Source organism: Lissotriton vulgaris, chromosome 7 (assembly GCF_964263255.1).
Source record: "Lissotriton vulgaris chromosome 7, aLisVul1.2, whole genome shotgun sequence".
Lineage (NCBI taxonomy): Eukaryota > Metazoa > Chordata > Amphibia > Caudata > Salamandridae > Lissotriton > Lissotriton vulgaris.
Window position 1 is genome coordinate 1,101,639,140 of NC_141695.1, and position 22,920 is coordinate 1,101,662,059.

At 45.7% G+C, this 22,920-nt stretch overlaps 1 protein-coding gene across 1 annotated transcript in view; it reads right to left on the reverse strand.

The window, feature by feature from the left end:
- The window catches only part of LOC147702976 (solute carrier family 22 member 4-like), a 400,838-nt gene that overhangs the window by 22,150 nt on the left and 355,768 nt on the right, over positions 1-22,920 (reverse strand). The window contains exon 9 of the mRNA XM_086931556.1: positions 1,993-2,128. Coding sequence (XP_086787682.1) covers positions 1,993-2,128 — 136 coding nt within the window. The remainder of the gene's footprint in view (positions 1-1,992; positions 2,129-22,920) is intronic.

The following is a 22,920-nucleotide window of genomic DNA, read 5'->3' on the forward strand; positions in this document are numbered from 1 at the left end:
AAATAGGCAATAAGTCAATACGCGAAATCCTTAAGCTATATGGGAGTAAGTGTATTACTGCGGTGTGCTATGGCGGGGCCTTATGGGGTAGGGCAAACGTCTCATCATTACAAACCCTTGAAAATAATTTTTTAAGAAGGGTGTTATCAGTACCTAATACAACTGTTACATATATTGCTCATAAGGAGAAAAATGTACCGTACATTAGTGATGTGATCAGTATGGCTGCTTAACCGCATCATTGCTGCAGCAATTCCCGTGCTGTGCTGCAATTTAAAAAATCCCAGGTTATGTGACAAGGTCAACTCGTCACACGCACAGCGCAGGTAACGCCCATGACGAGCTGACCTTGTCACACGCATCGAAGGAGTTAAAGATGGATTAAAGATGAGACGCATTTCACTAAAGATGTAATAATGGATTGCCTTACACTCGACCATTGCAGGAAAATACCATGGTTACAGCATATTTATAGTCTTTTAACTGAGTGCACCGTGGCATTCGACTTCCAGGACCCCAAGACTATTCTGATTTATAGTAAACGGGAGCTAAAAAGGAGGCTACTAGTATCTAGGGAATCTGCAAGAGAGGTTGAATTAAATACACAAAATCATGCGTCAGATCCTTCTGTGAAGGTCCGATTACAGTGGGTATTCAGCCATATCTTATTTTTATAAGAAATTTACATCATTGATTTTATTTAACAAGATTAAGGTTGAGCACTTTGCATTTTCAGATTGTATTCCCACAATGGGAAAGTGGAGTTCCAATCTACCCAAGTGCCCGTGTGATGGTAAATCTTTCCAGACCACAATGCACTTTTTACTTTTTTTAATTTTTATTGGGACATCAGAAAATCAATTTTACAACCCTTATTTATTTATAACAGATTGTATACTTATAAATCCGCCTTTTATCACATATGTAATCTGGAAAATGTAACAACATGTAATGTGGTCATTCTCTTTACCCAAATGACTATAAAGAGAAGAAAGGATCTTTCTCATCTGGAAATGTTGAGCTATGAAACTGAATAGTTTTATGTTCTGTTTATATTTTATTGTATTCCTTTTATTATTTCAATACCTTTCTACCTGAGCCAAGCTAATAGAATTATATTAAGTGATAATTTGAGTATCTATGACATAATGTACATATTTTTGTTTTTTACTGTTTATCGTGAGGACATGTTACAATAATAATTGTGTCTTAATTAGAACATTTGTGTATAGAAAACCGCTACCTTGAATCTAAAATATGTTAAAATGTTTAGAAAGGTTTTACTATGAAGAATTGTTTTTGTGTAGAATTCTTTTATGGATATATTGTATATACCGAATAAAGCTTGTTTAGGTTTGATTTGATTTGAGTAGTGTAGACGGGAGCTGCATATAATTAAGTGCTAAAGAGTGGATTAGAATAGAGTATAGTGGTGTACAGTGGAGTTGCGTAAATTGGAATATGTTTAGAGTAGAGTTGTGCAGAGTTAAGGGGGTGTATAGTGGAGTGGCGTAGACTGGAGTGAGTGAAAGAAGTCCAGTACCAATCACATCTGCTGATAAATTTAAAAAGTCTTGATAAGAGGAATTGAATGATGATGGGACTGCCAAATATCAGACCAGGAGTACTTAACGCCATGCCTGGTTTTGGGAGTGTGCATTATTAGCAAGCACCACTGCACGTGATCACCTTTGACCGGCTCATCTTGATCATTAATTTTCTTAACAGCCTGTGAAACCTACTAAGCTAGCCACTGCAAAACTGGAAGTTATCTGATCGACAAGTCTTACCATGGCAGACGTTACTTGCAGTCTCGCGCAAAGGAATCAATAGCAACATGATTTGGAAACCTGCACAAATTCTGGCAATTTTGCACAATTAGTTCAATGGATCCACGTAGATCATTAACAAACTAGATGCTAAGAGGCATGCTATCAAACCGAGTTCATACACATGAAACAGTACTAAGGAGGTTTTGCGCAATCCACTTACATTCTAACACTCTGTGTTTGCTCAATTGTCTCAGGAAGAGGCCTTCCAAAGCTCTCTGGGAGAAGCATGATGAGAAGCGCCATTGCCACCGTCAGGCTCCCCATTATCATGTAAGGCAGTACCTTATGATAGGCACCTAGAGGAGAAAAAACACAAAAAGATTAGATTGAACCATAAATGCTAATCACAAGTCAGCCAACTGATCTCCCTCAAAACCAAGTGTGAGCACAAACCATAAATGTCTACTCTTTGCTCTCTTTTATATTTAATAGCTAAGCTAAATTGATACATCAGCTTTCGTGCACAGTATCATTTCGTTTTTATTTCCTCATATACTTAGATGAATAGTTTACAAAACTCTAAAATAACTCTATACTTTGAACCTTTTTTGAACACACATTTTGTTCTGATTTATAATAGGTGGCGTACATTAGGAACATAAACGAATTTGCATTTAAATGTGCAAGCATTGCTCAATTTGAACAGGTGGTTTCCAGTGCTCAACATTGGCTCTTAATTTTCAGCAAAGGGACTGTGACAGTCTGCCACGAGGTGGCGCTGTCTGGCTAATTCAGAGACGACTACAGCAGTTAATTGTTAACTGAATATACATCAACATTAATATTACCAGCCACCCAAGCCACTCTTATAGCTGTGGGGGCCTGAAATAGTCTGTGCAATCAGTGCTAAAGTTGAACAGGTGGTTTCCGGTGCTCAACATTGGCTCTTAATTTTCAGCAAAGTGGCCGCGACAGCCTGCCACAAGGTGACGCTGTCTGGCTAATTTAGAGACGACTACAGCAGTTAATTGTTAACTGAATATACATCAACATTAATATTATCAGCCACCCAAGTCACTCTTACAGCTGTGGGGGCCTGAAGTAGTCTGAACTGTCACACTTGTAGGAGTGTGAATTTTAGTACTTATGTTGTTACTATCATTGGTGGTGCTGGCAGGGGCAATGTGTGGTCCGAGGTGCAGTGGACTCCTGACAAGAACTCTGGTACTTATTTTTTTGCAAATTAACCACTGTGTGCAAGTAATAATTAGCATATCGGACACTCAACAATGGCAGAAGGATATGCTTTGTGGAAACCGGCTTGAGGGAACATTTTCCTGCTCCTCCTGTTTACCGGCCTTGATGTGTGGGGTTACCCAAACACAAACATTACTTTGTGTAGAATATTCCCTGTGACACAGAGGTCGGTTTTTTAAAGATGATTACAGATGCAGGAATGTGTACCGCATGTCTGTGCGTTGAAGAGATGTAAGACTGGTTAACTGATTCTCAAGATCTCCAGGAGTATTTGACAAATAATTACAAATTACAGAGGTCAATCATGTTAGTGTATTTACTAGGGTGACCAACTGGCATGGGTGCAAATTCAGGACGGTGAGTGTAAAATTCAGGACAAAGGGTAAAATTCAGGACAAAAATTCAAGACAGAAGGTCAAAATTCAGGACAAAACTTTGGGACGAAAGGTCAGTTTTACAGACCTATCAAAGAAGGTTGCGTGATATTATGTAAGTAAGTAAATAGACAACCACTTAAGTGCAAGTCAAAATAAGTTTATATTAGGTTGAGACAATCGTTCACTTTGTAGCGCTCTAGTGCTCCGAGGGTCTCTAGTGAGCCCCGGAAGCACTATCACACTATGTATCACCTTCTGGCCAGGCGTGGCCAGAAGGCTATAAATAAAAGGAAGGAAGTTGCACGGCACTTCCTGTCCGGACCGGCACTGACTGCGTGTGTGTGCATTCATTCCTAATAGGTGCATGTGCTGAGGCCTAGCCATATGTCGCCAATGCAGGCTTAGGGTAGCGATCCCCCACACTGGCGACGAGGGTGGGATCCGCTTGGCCCCGCGTGACCTGCAGATGCCACACGTCCTGAGCAGCACCGCTCAAAGACCCCAGCAGCAACGCCGGAGCCAGAAGAAGAAAACCGGGACAGGCCCGCGACGCAAGCACAGAGATTGCCTACCGGTAAGCAGCATATGCCAAGAGCTGCGTGAGGCACCGGTGATCAGGAATCCAGGTGGCGCAGACAGCGAGAGACGAGGCGCCGCTCTCAGAGACGCGATCGAAAGGCCCGGCAGTGCGCGCATGCGCAGAAGACACGAGGCCGAAGTACGAAGGTAGAGAGCCCCACACAGGCCCCGCAAGCAAGAGGAACACGCGCGCTCTGCACAACGCACAGCCCAAAGAAAGCCAGACGAGGCGGCGATTTAGTAGAAGGTCCACATGGGGAGCAGCCACACGCACGCAAAGCAGACCCAATAAGCCCAAGCAAAGGCAAAATTCAGCGCAGTGGCAATTGAACAATTTAAGTTGGGTGAACAAGACCTTAAAGCCAGCAGTGTGCAACAGCACAGCCACAGAGTAAATAAAAAGTACAGCTCAGTTGAGACAGTGACACAAACAAACACTAGCAAAGACAAGAAAAGAAAAAAAAAGGAAAGCAAATCACCGACAATTAATCCCAAACATGTTTGTAAACGATGGAGGAGCAGCAGGAGGAGCACCACAAGCAGCAGCCCCAGTACAGCAAGCAGGACCCCCCAGCTCAAGTAGTCGTCCCTGCAGCCCAACCTCCATTCCCGTCAGCCCATTCGCAGATTCAAGCCTTGCCACCTTTCAGTGAGCTAATCGACCCGGGGACAGCACCGCCACAAGAGAGAAGGACAACGAGGTAAAGAGGTCACTATTATTACATTTCGGAGGCACAGAACTGTATAAACTCTTTAAACACCTACCAAACACCGGGGCCGACACAGACTACGACGCAACAGTTGCTGCGCTGAATGCTCATTTCGATCCTCAATTGAACCCACACTACGAACGCTTCAAATTCCGACAGTCCAAACAAAGGGAAGGTGAAACAATGGACGCGTTTCACGCACGCCTGAGAGACCTCATAAGCACGTGCACAGAAGACGATGAGAAGAAGGAAGTAACTGCACAACTCATTCAAGGCTGTCGAAACAAGCATCTGAGAACTCTCATCCGGAGACAACCCCGAATATCTCTTGAAGAAATATTAATCCTTGCCAGATCGCATGAGCTATCAGATGCTCGCGCCACTGCGATGGAAGCAGCCCTAAACCCACATTCAGAAACGGGAACAACAATAAAGACAGAAAGAGTTGACGCAGCCCGTAGTTTCAGCCGAGGAAGCAGGGGAAGATGGCCGACCAGGACGCAACGCAAAGCGCCATGCGGATACTGTGGCAGAGAGGAACACAACCAAGATGGCTGCCCAGCACGCGGAAAAACATGCTCCAAATGCGGAGTACCCAAACACTTCGCGTCGGTATGCAGAGGGGGTTTCCGCGGACGAAGCGTCTCAGGAAAAAAGACGGCCACTGCGTCCATAAAGCAGCTATCGCTAGAGGAGGCAGCGTCGTCAAGACCGGCCAGACCACAAAGACAACCACAGGCACAATTCGATGAATCCTCCACTGATGATGACGATGAATGTTACTACGTGTCGTTTGTCAATGAGCTAAAGAAAAGACGAAGACCTCAGCCGAAGTGCCAAATACAAATTGACGGGTCACCAGTGACCGGAGTCATCGACACGGGGGCTACAGTCAACGTACTGGGCATCCAGCACTACAAGTCCCTGAAGCCGAGACCGAAACTAGTCCCTTCCAAAGCCCGAATCCTTACATATGGCAGCCAAGAACCTCTCCCACTGTGAGGAAAAATGTTAGTACAGGTCAAGGCAGAAGACCAAGAGGTGATGACGACATTTCATGTGATAGACAAGGAGGCAGACCTTCTAGTAGGGAGCAACACTGCGGAGGACCTTTGCCTCATAGCCTTTGCGAACGCAGTAAAAGCACTCCAGACTGAAGACATTCTACAAATGTTCCCCTCATTGTTTGAGTGCCTTGGGACCATCAGACGCCCGCCTATCAAGTTACACATAGACCCGGCCATACAACCGGTGGCACTGAGGCACCGGAGAATCCCGTTTCACCTGCGCACCGCTGTAGAGCAAGAATTGAACCAGCTAGAGGCACAAGGGGTGATTGAGAAGGTGTCTGGACCGGTTCCATGGGTGTCGCCCATGGTGATAGCAGAGAAGCCGCGTCAACCTGGCAAAATCAGGATATGCATCGATATGAGGATCCCCAACAAAGCCATACGGCGAGAACGACACCTTACACCCACCGTAGATGACATCCTGACGGATCTAAACGGAGCCCAATGGTTCTTTAAGCTAGACCTCAATGCAGGATACCATCAGCTGAGGCTAGCGGAGGAGAGCCGATACATAACAACTTTCTCGACGCACCTGGGATTGAGACGATACAAAAGACTAAACTTTGGGATCTCGTCCGCAGCGGAGATCTTCCAAAATACTATCAAGGAGATATTATCGGGACTACAAGGAGTACTTAATGTCAGCGACGACATTTTAATCCACGCTAAGACGAGTGAAGAACACCATCACAGATTGAAAGCAACACTACAAAGACTGGCACAGCACGGAGTCACATTGCACAAAGAAAAATGCCAATTCTTCAAGAAATCAATCGAGTTCTTTGGATACGTGTTTGATGCCGAAGGAATCAAAGTCGACCCACGCAAGTCACATGCCATCAAAACCGCTCCTGCACCCGCCACCGCTTCGGAAGTGAGGAGTTTCTTGGGAATGGCGCAATATTGCGCGAAGTTCATTCCCAATCTTGCCACGGTTGCGGAACCGTTGAGACAATTAACGAAAAAAGAGAGCCCATGGAAATGGACGGAAGTAGAAGACAAAGCATTCCGCCAAATCAAGACAGCCTTGCTAGACAACACCACCATGGCCTATTTCAATACAGCTTAACCCACCGAAATATTGGTAGACGCCAGCCCAGTCGGCCTAGGAGCCCTAATCTCACAGGAAACAGAACCCGGTATATGGGCCCCTCTAGCTTTTGCAAGCAAAGCCCTAACTGCGACGGAATCGAGGTATTCCCAAATTGAGCGAGAAGCCCTAGCTGTTAAATGGGCCTGCGGCCACTTCCACCTCTACATCTCTGGGCATCCGTTCAGGATGGTGACAGACCACCAGCCACTCATACCTCTGTTCAGAGGTACGGCCCCTCACCCTTCTCCGAGGATAGAGCGGTGGGCCATCCAAGTCCAACAGTATCAAATGGACCTAGCATATCGTCCGGGAGCACGAAACCCGGCAGACTTTCTCTCTCGCCACCCTTCACTAGAAGTACAGCACACCACAGAGCAAGAATGTCCGGCAGAAGCATTTGTGAACATGCTGTCGACTAGGTCATGCCCCCGAGCCCTTACTGCAGACACCATCATAGCACAGTACGACACCGATGTAGTCATCCAGCGTGTTAAAGGAGGCCGTACAATCAGGCTCGTGGGAAAACTTTCTGAAGAATGTTGGTGGGTGGAACGAGGAAGACAGAACACGCCTGACTCAGTTTTGGAGAATACACAACGACATAAGCAGCGCAGAAAATGGATTGATACTTAGAGGATCCCGAGTAATAATCCCAAAAGCATTGCAAGAAAGAGCGACAGTACTAGCCCACGAGGGACACCAGGGCACCAGACGGATGAAGGCTCGGATGCGCGAGAAAGTATGGTTCCCCGACCTGGAAGGGAGTGTCGACACGGTAGTGAAGCAGTGTCGAGCATGCCAGATAACCAGCAACCCCGACACCCCAGCTCCAGTAATCACAGAAGACCCTGCTCCGTCCCCATGGTCGTGGCTCAGTCTGGACTTTGGAAGCTTCCCGGACGGGAGAGCCACAGTGGTGTTAATCGATAGCTACACAAAGTACCCCATCGTGGACCTAGCCGCGTCCACCAGTTTCGCGAATATCCGCCCCATTCTCAGCAAGTCGTTCGCCATGTTTGGTATCCCGCTCGTCATCAAAACAGATAATGGACCCCCACTCCAGGGCAGCGAATTTAGAGACTTTCTACAGAACCTAGGTATAAAGCACCGAAGGATTACACCGCAGTGGCCTCAAGCCAACGGCGAGGTAGAAAGATTTATGAGGACGATAAACAAGATCTTACGCATAGCGACCGCAGAGGGAAGTGATCCAGAGGAAGCCCTGCAGCTATTTCTGAGGGAATACCGAAGTACCCCACAGAGCACTACACAACGGTCACCGTGGGCTCTGATATTCGCAGGACCAAGAGGGACCTGCTTCCCACAGCAGACAACTGGACTCCAGCGCAGAACTCCCCAACAATCACCCAGGAAAGAAGGAAAAGAACAAATGAAAAAGCAAGTCAACAACGCAGAGCTCAGACAAGAGTTCTACAACCCGGAGAGACAGTACTTATTCGGACTCGGAGACCAGGAGGAAAGTTGCGTACACCATTTGAACCTGAACCCTGGACCATTAAAGAAACTAAAGGCACAGCAATAACTGCCAATCGAAATGGAGAAGAAGTGACCCGAAATATATCATGGTTCAAGCAAATCCTGCCGACTCAAGAACAACCGAGCGCCTGTGAAGAACCTGCAGCACGGGAAGAAGGAACGGGAGTGGAGGAAGCAAGTATTGCATCACCCTTAGCTGCACCGGCCGAGGCAGCTCCACCGTCACCAAGGTACCCTCAAGAGATGACACCCACAAGAGGCAGGTGGCGGTATAGCCTCAGGCCTAACCCCAGGCCAAGCCAAAGACTGGCGGACTTTGCATGTTAAACATTTCATTTGTGACTTTTCAAAAATCCAAGTTGGGGAGGGATGTAGCGCTCTAGTGCTCCGAGGGTCTCTAGTGAGCCCCGGAAGCACTATCACACTATGTATCACCTTCTGGCCAGGCGTGGCCAGAAGGCTATAAATAAAAGGAAGGAAGTGGCACAGCACTTCCTGTCCGGACCGGCACTGACTGCGTGTGTGTGCATTCATTCCTAATAGGTGCATGTGCTGAGGCCTAGCCATATGTCGCCAATGCAGGCTTAGGGTAGCGATCCCCCACACACTTCACGGTTTTTCGGTATGCGCGCAGCTTTGAGCAACTGTGCAGGTCTTTTTGTGGTATTTCATACCCTAATAATATATTTATATGGTTACTGATGAACTGCTGAATGGACCCTGACATTCAACAATTTATCAGTATTTTGCTACATAATTGTATTAGGGTTCAGACACAGGGAATCTCCATGCCTCAAAAAAAACATGAACTGATCTTGTGCAATGTGGTGCTCATGTTAAGCGCTCCAACGTTCTTGGGTCAAACGCACGCCATATAAAACCATCAAACATAAACAAATAATATGTTATCTGCATGGCTTTTTGTCCCTCCTTTTCATACTTCTTTCAGTTTTCTGTTGAGGGTTTTATTTGCATTTCGTTTTGAGCATTTGCATGGTAGTACTCAGGTCAGGATCATGAGTTTTAAAATGGGGATACGTAAAACAAGTATTAAAATGCCCTTCCAGCGCTTTGAAGTATAGTGAAGACGAAATTACGTTATCTAAAAAACAAAATAAAAAACAGATCTGTATGCTTCTCTCCCTTGAATGCAAATGTGATATATTCATTTTAAATAGCGGGTGTTCAACTTGTGCCTCTCGCGCACTTGATTACAAAGCTGACTTTGTCCCTGGCATGCTCTTGGAAATGTAAGTGTGGTTGACGCTGGAGAAATGCTGGTGGCACCTACCAGGCTGGAGTGGTTTGTGTGTTCCCATGTGCATCCCGCCTGCTCCTTGTAAAACATAGTGCCCTACGCATTTAGAATGACAATGAGTGGGTGGGGCTGCTCTTGTACTTAGAGGAGGATTGCAAGGCGGTCCCAGCTGGAAGCTGAGGCCTTTCGCAGGGGAATAGCTCTGCTCTCTGCCTGGCCCAAAATTAGGGACAAAAGGCATCTGTAAAAGGGATCCTCATGGACAACGGACGTGAGGTCCAATTTACGGACGGTCCGTGAAATTTACGGACGCTTGGTCACTCTAGTATGTACCTTACACTTGCTAAGGCTTTGCATTGTCCAAATTGCTCATTTGTAAGAGGTTTCCCAACATATTCCTCCGACCCTCTACTAGGGAAACTGATGGCTTACACCAGGGTTGGACTGGGATTAAAAATCGGCCTGGGCACGCTAAAAAAAGTGGCCCTCATTTGCATACTGCCTTTCCGACTGCTTAAACGAAATTGTATTTTAGAAAAAAGGGGGGGGGGGTTTAAAAAAATGCACTGATTCGTTTACACCAGTGAAACACCTGAAAACAAGTGAGGCCACTTCTCTGCTCAGGCCCCCTGCCCTGCTCAATATGCATATATTAATGGACCGGGCCAGAGAGCAAAAGGGAGTGACATCTCTGCTCAGAAACCGCCCAAATCGTCCCCCAGGCGGCTCAAAAAAGCAGCCCACAGCTGGAATTCAGATACTGGCCCCTCTGGCATTGCCCGCGTTACCAATCCAACGCAGGGGTGTAACACAGGCCCTGCAGTGCGGGGGGGCCCCACAGGTCAAGGGGGGGTCAGGGGCCCCCCTGGCCTCACTAGTCTCCGCAGGGAAGAAGACGGCTGCAAGCAATGCAGCATTGGGCTTAGGCGCTAACAGACAGTAGTGGGTTAAATGAATGAACACAGTCTCCCCCCACCCCCCACCGCAGGCCCAGGGCCCCCACGCATGCTTTAAGGGCCCCCTCACACGCTCCAAGGGGCCCCGCCCTCATGTCTCTCGTCTCGGCAGGGCCCCAGCCAGCCAGCACACCACGAGGGCCGGCCGGCCCGGACTGCCTCTATTTAAACATTAGAGGTGCATCACAGGCAGCAGGGGGGCCGCACGCTCCAGCCAGGAGCCCCCTCACTCTCAGCACTGACAGTCAGGGAGGAACTTCGTTAGCTAAGCCAGGCCAAACAGTGCACGCACCTGCCACTGACGGTGACACAGTGCATGACACTATTTTATTTAAACTCTATGGTGGTGGTGCATGCCGTACGTGCGCACTGCACTCCCTGCCGGCCTGCCCGAGCCTTTAAATTAATTAAATAGTTGGCGCACGCGCACTGTGCTGGGTAGGAAGGCTCTTTGTCGTCACAACATAATTTAAAAATGAAATAAATAAATGGTCCGTGCTCGTGGGCGTGGTCGTGGCCGGTGGCGGCGCGCAGTTGAGTATCAGCCTATCAAGGTGTGTCTGCGTGCCGCGGTGCCGCGGTCTTTTGGGTGGGGGGTGCTCGCCTCGTGACCAGGGTGCCAATTTTGTCATGCGCAGCCGGATTGTAGTGTGTGCAGGCTGCAGTGCGTGACTTTAGAAGAACAAAGAAGCAAGAAGAACCGGACCAGAACGGGTGCGGCCGCCGTGGTACTAAAGAGTAGTACGCACTAGTACTAGGCAGCCCTCTGGTCTCTGGTGGCAACTTCAAGCCCTTCGCCCACTGTCTTCTGTACTGCTGCCCAGTGCAGTGTGCCCGCCCCGCTCGCCTTAGCTGCAGGCCGTAATCCAGGCCTAAGGTGAGCGAGTATGTATGTCGTGTGTGTGTGTGTGTGTCCTGCTCAGTCAGGACTCGGTGTCGGACGGATCAATGATAATGAAATCCTTATTTGCATCTATCTGTGTTAGATAGACGGTTAGCCTGGTGGGTTCATGATGCGCCTACAGCAGTCACCCCACCCTAACACTTAAGTGCAATATCATCTTTCTGTCTTCCGAGGCCTTTAAAGATAGAACAACCCAGTTGGACTAATCTTAACACCTTTCATTTAAAATGCAACTGAAAGCTAGTGGTAATGAATATAAGAATTTTAAGTTAGCAGAGGTTTTACAATAAACGGTTCCTACATCAACCACAACAAGAGAGAGATGGGGGTTGCTCAGGTGCCAGCCAGGGTTTCCAGGAGGGGGTGTTGGTGGCGGTTGAAGGCTGCTGGTGCCACGTGTGAGGGGGTTCTCCCCAGGGGCCGTCTGGATCCCGGTTTGTGTTGGCTGCTGGTGGCACAGGTTTCGGGTTGTATTTGCTGAGCGTGGCACCAGTAGGAGGGGGCTCCTGGAGAGGGGGGTCTGCCCCCAGGGTTGTCTGCACTGCTGCTGGTAGGGCTGGGGCAGGGCCGGGATGCACACGAGAGGAGATAGCGTGCAGAATGTGCAAACATTCAGTGTTTTTCTAATCTAGAAACACATCTCTATGATGTAATTCACAAAGTCCAGGGCTTTAGATCCCGAGGAATCATGCGGTGACTGGCGTTGAGGCGGATTCACCCTTTTAATGTGTTTATTTCATGATTTACTCCAGAGGCGCGCCCTTTCCACGCACTCTATTGCAGATGTTTATTCTTTAAAGAATAACACAAAAGAAAAAAAATGCTTACATTTCAAAAGTTTTCTAGTTTTTAATGCCTTTTGCCATACATTTTTTATACGTGTGTGAGCTAGTATGCGCTTCGTGAATGAATTTATTAGAAAACATGTTTTAATTCAAAAATTGCAAAGAGCCTCACCCAGGCCTCAAGAGAGCGAAGTTGTACTTTTGCCGTGCTGGTATGGCAGAAGAACTAGGGGTTCACGGTTCGAGGATGCTTTTCTGTGGACTTCAGTTCCACCTGAATCTTTTATTTGGCATCGCAGATATTGTGTGGAGTTAGTATTTGATGGGCGGCCACGGTGGTCTGCTCACGCATTACAATCTCCTGCATAAGTAAAACATTTCAAAATACCCTGGTAGCTGCAGTTGAAAAACCCCGGTGTGGTAAAGGTTTTACAGTTGGTGTCTTGACCACCCCTAACCTTGAGCTATGTAGCGCATGCACGTGACTTTCGACAAAGTAGAATAATTAATACAAGCTTAATTTGTGTGTGTTTTAGAGCCCGTGGCCTCCATGCTCCCTGCTCTGCATTGATTGAACCCTGATGGTGCCTTTTCACAACCCTAGTGAAAATCCCCGTTGGCCGATTGCAAAGAGTTTCTGCTAGATGTAGTAGCTACCATATTGTTTTTTTGACACCTGATGTGTTCCTGGGGGAACACTGCAATCCTGCAACTGGTTATTGGAATGTATTTTTGGAATGTAAATCTCATGCTCTGTAACTGACCCGAGTGAAAACATTAGTAGGTAGCCAGATAGATTTCCCATCAGTGATTTTCCATCTGAGAATACATAGATATTTGTGAGGTATTGTATTGTGGTTACGAATTTAAAATGTTTCCAGACAACAGTGTGCTTTCAAAAAGTTATTTATATAAGAACAATTCTGCCTTTTGAGTCACCGTTACTCAACATTGCTTTTGATAGTTATATTTATTAAGGGTTTTACAAAAAGTGAATGTTCAAAAATGAATCACATGCCTGAATGACATATATATTGAAATGTCTATTATCTCATTTAGCAAGCAATGGTTTATGTCAAGGTGATTAAAGTCCTAAAATTATCATATTTACGCAACATTATAATTAACCAGAACAAGGGTTCAACATAATGGCCTGCATACCTTGCCGGTAATTTAACCATGCTCCCCCCAGAGAGCGAGAGAGAGAGAGAGAGAGAGGTAAGTGGAGAGACAGAAAGTGGAGAGAGACAGTGGAGAGAGAGTGAAGAGACAGAGTGGAAGGAGTGGGGAGATTGGAGAGAGAGAGTGGAGATTGGAGAGAGAGTGGAGGGAGACAGTGAAGAGAGAGTGGAGAGAGAGTGGGGAGGGAGAGTGGAGAGACAGTGGAGAGAGAGCGGAGAGAGAGTTGAGAGAGAGAGTGGAGAGACAGTGGGGAAAGAGAGAGTGGAGAGAGTAGAGAGAGAGTGGAGCGAGAGACAGTGGAGAGAGAGTAAGGAGAAAGAGAGTGGAGGGAGAGTGGAGAGAGAGTGGAGAGAGAGGGGCGAGAGTGGGGAGAGTGGAGAGAGACACTGGAGAGAGACACTGGAGAGACAGTGGAGAGACAGTGGAGATACAGTGGAGAGAGAGTGGCAAGAGAGTGGAGAGAGAGTGGAGAGAGTGTGGAGAGAGAGCGGAGGGAAACAGTGGAGAGAGAGTGGCGGGAGAGTGGAGGGAGAGAGAGAGTGGAGAGAGACCGGAGGGAGTGAGAGAGTAGAGAGTGGAGGGAGAGCGAGAGAGTGGAGAGACGGGGAGAGACAGTGGAGAGAGAGAGAGTGGAGTGAGAGTGGAGAGACAAAGTGGAGAGAGACACTAAAGAGAGAGATAGTGGAGATAGAGTAGAGAGAGAGTTGAGAGAGAGTAGAGAGAGAGTGGAGTCTGGAGAGAGAGAGACAGTGTAGAGAGAGTAGATAGAGAGAGTGGAGAGTGGAGAGACAAAGTGGAGAGAGAGGGGAGAGATTGGAGACAGAGAGAGTGGAGAGATTGGTCAGAGAGAGTGAGAGTGGAGAGACAGAAAGTGGATAGAGACAGAGTAGAGAGAGAGAGGAGAGGTTGGAGAGAGAGTGGAGAAGTTGGAGAGAGACTGGAGAGAGACTGGAGAGAGATTGGAGAGAGAGTGGAGAGACAGTAGAGAGAGAGTGGAGAGAGAGAGATTGGAGAGACAGTGGCGAGAGATTGGAGAGACACAGTAGAGAGAGAGAGTGACCCATTGGAGATAGAGTGGACAGAGTAGAGAGAGAGAGTGGAGAGAGAACAGGGAGACTGACTGACTGACTCAGAGACTGAATACTGACTGGCTGAGAGACTGACTGGCTGAGAGACTGACTGGGAGAGAGACTGAGAGAGAGAGACTGACTGACTGACAGAGAGAGACTGACTGACAGAGACTGCCTGACTGACTAAGGTAGAGAGATACTGACTGACAGAGAGAGAGACAGGATGATAGAGAGAGGCAGAGACTGACAGAGAGAGACTGATTGACTGCGAGAGAGACAGACTGAGAGAGAGACTGACAGAGAGATTGACAGAGAGAGACTTACAGAGAGAGACAGAGAGAGAGAGAGAGATAGAGACTGACTGACGGAGAGAGACCGACTGACAGAGAGTAACTGACAGAGAGAGAGACTGACTGACTGAGGTAGAGAGAAAATGACTGACTGAGGGAGACTGACCGAGAGAGAGAGACTGACTGACAGAGACTGAGAGATTGACAGAGAGAGAGAGACTGACTGACAGAGAGAGAGACAGGCTGACTGACAGAGACTGACAGAGAAAGAGACTGACTGACGGAAAGGGAGAGACTGACTGACAGAGAGGGTGAGACTGACAGAGAGAGAGAGACAGGCTGACAGAGAGACTGACAGAGAGAGAGACAGGCTGACAGAGAGACTGACAGACAGAAAGGGAGAGACTGACTGACAGAAAGAGAGAGACTGACAGAGAGAGACTGGCTGACTGAGAGAGACTGACTGACCGAAGGAGAGAGAGAGAGACTGAAAAACTGAGAGAGACTGACTAAGAGAGACTGACTGACTAACAGAGATAGACTGACTGACAGAAAGAGAGAGAGATAGAGAGACTGACAGACTGACGGACTGACTGACAGAGAGACTGACAGAGACTGACTGACTGAGAGATATTGAATGACAGAGAGAGATAGACTGACTGACTGACTGAGAGAGAGAGACTTACTTACTGAAAGAGAGAAACTGACTGACTGAGAGAGACTGTGATGGAATTGGGGTCAGAGGGTTTATGAAGCTATGCAATGCCTCTTAAGTTTGCTATTGTCTGCTAATAAAAATGTATTATAAGAATTTGCTCTTTGTAGTTACATCTGCTTTTGAAATACTGCATTGTCGCATTGTCTAATGTTTTAAAACGGAAACGAGAAGGAGCAGTGGATGCACTTTTGTCAAAACTGAACGATGAGTGGACCCGATGTTGTATATCATGACAGGAGTCTGCATCAGGAAACCAACCTAAAATTGGGCAAACTTCCCCGGCCTGCTGATGGTAGGGACCCTGTAATGAATAGACCACCACCTATGATAACCTGCGGGCAGACTAAGCCCAACTGTGAACTCCACCATCCAGTGTTACTTACAACGGCTGCATTGGTGACAGTGGCGTAACAATAGCCCTGCATCTCCTGCAGTATGGCGGGTCGCTGGCCTGAGAGCTCTAGACTGTCACGGAGAATGGGAGGGGGGGCCCCCTCCCTGTAGTTTGCAGGGGGGCCCCCTCAAGTTTCGTTACGCCACTGATCCAACGCTGACTTACACACGTGGGCTCACGAATGACGCTCGGACGTTATTAATAGATTACATGCGTCTGCACACAAAGAATATATCTTAACATATGAAATTGCTTCTGACTTTCGGAATGGTTATCTGATCAAAATGCAAGACCTTTGGCTTTTTCAATTCGAAAATCACACACACATATACTCATGGGGAATCGTGCCCCCATTTGTTGCGTGTAATGTTGCACGCAATGATTGATTTCGAGTACACGTTCTATTCGATAAAATGGACGGTGAAATGGTCCATGAATACATGTGCGTATCCGAGAGCAGTTCTGGTGCCTGAAGGGTGGCAGGCTGTGCCAGTCTCCAGCATTAGTCATTTAGACCTACCAAAGCCTAGTCCCACTGATCATCAGTCCAGTTTCAGCGAGCGCAAGGTAAGTGTTTTTGCTAAATTTTGTATTTAATTTTACCTATGCCTTCGACCACCCCACCTCTCTTACCTATGCCAGCTGCCACTGCATCAGTCTCAAACTATATTACAAAATCCTCACACTCATTCCAGAAGTACACATCCTATCCCAATCAAACATCAGACCTCTACCCTCATGCTTAAAGCTCTCCAGTTCTCAACTTCCTTCTTCAGCTGTTCCCTCATTTCTGGCATGTACCTCGACAGGGGATCCGTTCACTTCAGATCAATGAAAAAAACCAGCTACTCCATGATGCATGGATTAGATTAGGGTACATAAAGGGCAAGCAACTTTTTTTTTAAACTGTCTTTATAATTTTCTAGTTTCATCCTGCAAGCACGATATTTGGATGCTTCATATGGCATTTCTCATGCTACCACAAGATGCATCTGGTGCATGAGACAGTTAGAGAAATAAAGACCAAGCAACTTAAATATTGATGGAAGAAAGGGCGAAGTAAGAAAAGGGGGAAGAGGAAGGAATGAAGAAAATGATGGTAAAGAAAAAGGACAGAAGCAAAGGAGGGAAGGGGAGAAGTAATGGGAATGCGAGAAAGAAAGGAGAAGAGGGATAGAATGAATTAGAAAAGGGAAAGTAGGAAAATGAGAGGAGGAAGGGTAAACAGAGGAAAGAAGAAAAGAAGAGCAAAGAAAGAAGACAGGTAAGAAAGGGATAAAAAAGGGATGGAGAGAATACTAAGGAAAGAGAAAGGGGAGAGAAGGACATGAAATAAAGAAAGAAAGAAGAAAAGGAAAGAATGAAACATGGAAAATAAGGAGCGAAGGAACTGAGAAAAGGGAGCGAATGAAAGGAGTAAACGCATTCAAGTAAAGGAGAGAAGAAAATGAGAAAAGGGGGAGAGGGAAATTAAATTAGAAGAACAGCAGATTCATAGGGAAAATGGAAAGAGAAGAAAAAGTAGAGTGAGGATGGAGTAAAAGGTAATGGGAGAAGCTAGAACACAAACAAAAAAAATACTAACACTAGTGACAATCCCTAAAATGACCCATAAACTGTTGGTTAAAAAGATGAAAACTGTATCATATGACAGTGATTTACTGACTGTGACAATATTAAAGCTTTCTCATTATAATTATTTAACTTTTACCAATAAGAGACAACCTTACCAAAATTCCAATCTAAGCACATGGGTAAAACAAGCCTTTTTACGCTTTAGACTTTTTAGTATTTCACTGCTACAGTTTGAAGGGCCTTGGAAGAAGAGTGGTGACAATAACAGACAATGCTGTTTGAGTAAGGTATCTTCTGAAACAGTGGGACGTATGCTTTGTTCATGATTTGAGACGCTAACGTCTGAAACCACACTTGTAACAAGCAGGTACAGGGTCCTCTATTAATTCAACTGGTTGTGTAATTACATTTCGATGAAGGTAGAATGTAAATAAGCGACATTAGGTGTCAGTATTAAGCATTACTAATAGAGTTCATGTACAGTTTTATGAATGATGGCAACACCTTTTGATATTTAAGTGGAATTGATAGGTTGTTTTAACATACTGGATTGCCTTTTAATATAAATTATACAATAAACGTGTACTAAAAAACCCAGATAGAATACAAGCAGAAAAGGTGAGGAGTGACGTAAAGGAGAAAAGGAAAAAAAGGGGAGAATGAAAGGAAAAAGAAGAAAAAAACACAGAAATGTGAAAAAGAGAGAGGGAATGGAGAAAATTTAGAGATAAAGGAGAATAAAACACACAATTTCAAACACAAAGTACAGGTGAAATTCTGCAAAACTGGTAGTATTCAACATTAGCTTCTTCATTCATCAGGAGACTGAGTGATAACATGCACTATGAATGAAGAAACCTAAGTGCAGCAATTTATCTCAAGAATTTGAGAACATCCACTCAAAGGTCCCAACAGACCCGTGTCCCCAACACATCTACAACCTCTGTGCATCATTAAGACCCTCACCCACATCATCAATGCCTTCATCGCCTCCGCCACCTGCTTGAAGTATTGGAAGCAAGCAACAGTCAACATACTCCTTATGAAACCTCCAGCCGACCCAATTCAACTGATCAACTTCCGTCCTTTATCCCTGCTTCTCAACCCAGCTAAAGAGAACGGGTAGGCCATCAGCAAACAACTCACAAACCACCTGGAGCTCCACCACCTACTGGAGAACACTCAATCAGGCTTCAGAAAGAACCAGAGCACAGAAACGGCATTAGCCACAGCCACCAACAACATCAGGACTATTCTGGACTGGGAATAAACACCGCCCTCATCCTGCTCGACCTCTCAGCGGCATTCAACACAGTATCCCACAACACACTCATTAGAAGTCTCCAGGAGATCAGCATCCTAGGGCCAGCACTTAACTTGTTCTGCTCCCTCCTCATGGGAAGAACCCAAAGACTTAGACTGCCACCCTTCAAGTTGGAGTCCGGGAGCCTAATTTGCAGAGTCCCGCAGGCTTCTTCCCTCAGCCTTAGCCTGAGCCTAGTCAATATCTACATAACACCATCCGATCCCAAGGCATCACCATCATCTCCTATGTAAACTCCACCCAACTCATCCTTCCCCTGACAGACAAAAGAACCACCACCAGGAACAACTTCACCAACTATCTGACCATGGTGGCAAAAAGGATGAGAACAAACTAATTCTAATTGAGGGAGAGGATGTGGCCTAACGGCTAGGGCAGTTGACCTCAAATCTGGGGAACAGGGTTCGAGTAGCGACAAGGACACACAACATCCTGTGATTCAGGGCAAATCACTTAATCTCTCCGTGCCTAACAAAAATGAATGTGTCCTCATGTAACGCAACTGGTGCTCGTGTAAAGGGGAAACAACACTTACAACGCAACTTTTACAACGCACTACCTTTGCAAAAAAACATTTACACCGCAACATCCATTACAACGCATGTCATTACAACGCAACCATTACAACGCATGTCACTACAACACATACCACTGCAACGCATGTCATTACAACACAGTCATTACAACGCATACCATTACAACGCATCCCTGCACTATCCAACACTTACCCTACTGTTGCACCCCCTGGAGTTAGAATAGTAATTTGTACCCCTACACTATCCAATACTTACCCTACTGTTGCACCCCCTGGAGTTAGAATAGTAATTTTTACCCCTACACTATCCAACACTTACCCTACTGTTGCACCCCCTGGAGTTAGAATAGTAATTTTTACCCTTACACTATCCAATACTTACCATACATGCAATGTAATGGTATGCGTTGTAATGGTATGCGTTGTAAATGTAGTATGCGTTGTAGTGGAATGCGTTGTAAAGGTAGTTTTAAAGAATTTGTTGTAATGGCATGCATTGTAATGGAATGATTTGTAATGGATGTTGCGGTGTAAAAAATGCGTTGTAAAGGTATGCGTTGTAAAAGTATGCGTTGTAACGACATTCATCCCGTGTAAAGTGCTCTGATACCGGATACCTTCAGGTCAAGCTCGCGCTATATAAAACTCTGTCAAAAAAATGGAAGCTTAACTGCAGCATGGCCCAAACACTGTTTTTTGGAAGCACTTTGTGGGAAGCCACTGATAGGCCGACAGAACTGGCACCAACACAAACACCCACTGTCCACAATTGAAATCTTTAGAACATCCTGGACGACAAGCTCAACATGAATGCACAAGTCAAAGCAGTGAGCTCCGCCTGCTTCCACATCCTGCAAATGCTGCAGAAAATCTTCAAGTGGCTGTCACAGAACACCAGACGTACCATCACGCAAGCTCTCACCACAAGTAGACTTGACAACGGCAATGCACTTCATGCCGGAATCCCCAGCAACTCCTGCATAGACGTCAGACCATCCAGAACGCCACCATAAGACTCAATCTCAACCTCCCATGCCACACCCACATCTTATTTCACCTCAGAGGGCTCTACTAGCACCTCATTCACAAACACGGCCAATTCAAACTCCTCATACACACTTACAAAGCCTTGTACAGCACTGGACGAGCATACCTGAACTGCTGCATACACTTCCACAGTCCTGTAAGGCACCTATGCTCAGCCTCACTCTAACTTACATCTCCCTCCCGCATCCACAAAAGTAGACTAGGAGGCTGCTCATTCTTCTTCATCGCCCCCAAAACAAGGAACGTACTCCCTCAACACATCCTTGCTTCTAGAGTTCTGCAAGAAGCTGAAGTCCTGGCTCTTTGAATAAGTCTGCTGGGACCATATTCCTACTCAACTGCTCAAGCACCTTGATACCCTCACAGGTGATAAGTGCACTCCGCAAATCGACATAAAATAATAAAGCATATAACTCGCTGCTAGACATGTCAGTCTTAGGGTGGTCTTCCCACAAATCTTTCACCTACTTGCCTTCATTTTTATGCTGAAATTAGTTTTTGTTGGCCTGAGGACTCTTTTATTACTAACCAATGCTAAATGGATTGTGCTCACTCCCCTAAACATAGTAAAATTGGATTTCACCTGATTGGCACATTTAATTTACCTACGAGTTCCTTGCAGTATGGTATACATATACCGAGGGACTGTACATTAAATGCTACTAGTAGGCTTGCGGCACGTATTATTCCACCCACTTAAGTAAAATTTCAAAACCTTTCCCAGGCACGCCATTCCAATCTGAATAAAGTTTTAAACTGCTAATTCGACGTGGCAATATATCCCCTTGCCCAGTCTTAAACGCGCAATGGTTGCACTACATATATGAGTTTGGTGTCTATGGAGTGGGTCCAAGGAAGAGTTAGAAAGCCTTTATGGTTGGCTTAACACGCGCCACGGGGATATATAATTCAGCTTGAACAGCAACAAGACGAGCCTGACGTTTCTTGATGTGGAGGTGTCCCTCAATGAGAAAAGACTGACAACCACATTACACAGGAAGTCTACTGATAAAAATACCATTCTACATCAATCATAGAAGTGCCCACCCCACGAGCATGAAAGAAAACTTGCTGTATGGCCAATTGTTGCGGATACGGCGCAACTGTTCAAGAAAATTTGATTACGAACAGCATGCAGAATTTTTTAAGGAACGGATGATCCTGCGAGGATATCCTAAGAAACTACTGAAGCCTGCTATAAAGAGAGCATGGTGTACGCCTAGGGAAGATCTGCTACAAAAGAAAGTTAAACCACCATTGGAAAGATTGGTTTGTGTTATAACTTTTAGTCCAGATACTAATAAATTCAGACAAATTGTGTCACCTGTTGGAAAATCTGGATTGCCCATTCCCAAAACCACTCTTTGCCATGAAGAAAAACAGGAGCATTGGCCAGCAGATCGTAACAGCTGATATTTTTCCATCGCAAATTAAACATAATTTGAGGACACAATGGCAATTAAAACAAGTTGAGGGACATCACAAATGTGGCACTTGTGCTGCATGTGACACTACATAGAAGGGATTGAGTTCTCACATAAAGGCACCAAATGGCATAATTCAGATTTTAATAACTCCAAATCCAAGAATGTTATTTATCCGGTACTTTGCCCCTGTGAGAAATTATACATCGGCAAGACAAACCAACAGATCAACCAACGCATTACACAACATCGCTCCAGGATTAAGAAGAAGATTGTTACTGCGCCAATGGTGCAACACTTCATGGATAACTCACACAGTGAAAGAGATTTCAAGTGGACAGTATTGCCAGGTCTAGATACAACCAAACGTTTGATAGACATCAATACCGTTTTGTTACAAAAAGAAGCTTACCTAATTCTAAAGTTTAATAGTGCAGAAACTGGATTGAATGGGATTGTCAGAACTCTCAAGACCATAGCTCGGAGCTACATGTCCCATAATGCACTGTTTTAGTCCTGCCAACAATGGGATCTGAGTGACAATGTGATTGGCCAAAACTAACTTTCCCATGATCCATAGGGTAAAAATACAGGAAGTGTTCTCCCGGGGAATGCTCTACATGATAGTGAAGTTGCGGTTCACATCGGATATAGATCACGGATGTGCTAAGATTCGAAAACAGTAAGTGAGCTTCAGGCCACATTCAAGCACGCTTATAATAATGTTGACAAGTTTGTGGCTTCAGTAACGTGTCCCCCATTCGGTTTTAGGGAGACAAGTACTGTGGTAATAGATGCCTGCTCCTGAGTGATTTGAGACGGTTTGGAAGGTACATTTTTGACCTTTCCAGTAGATTTGTTCAATGTTTATGTTTTTAAACATATTGAAATAGACACAACCATGAACTGGTGGTTTCATTTTAATGTTTCGTAGAAACCTTCACTGGCACTAAGCACGAGGTGCCCTGCAGCAATTACCTTTGAGGGTCAATTTGGTTACTACGTAAATACAAGTCAGAGCAGCAGCTCCGTTCGAAAATCAGGTAATCAGGTACACAATATTTAAGTAAGTGTGCTTAATGAGAGAGGTCACAGTTTATTTA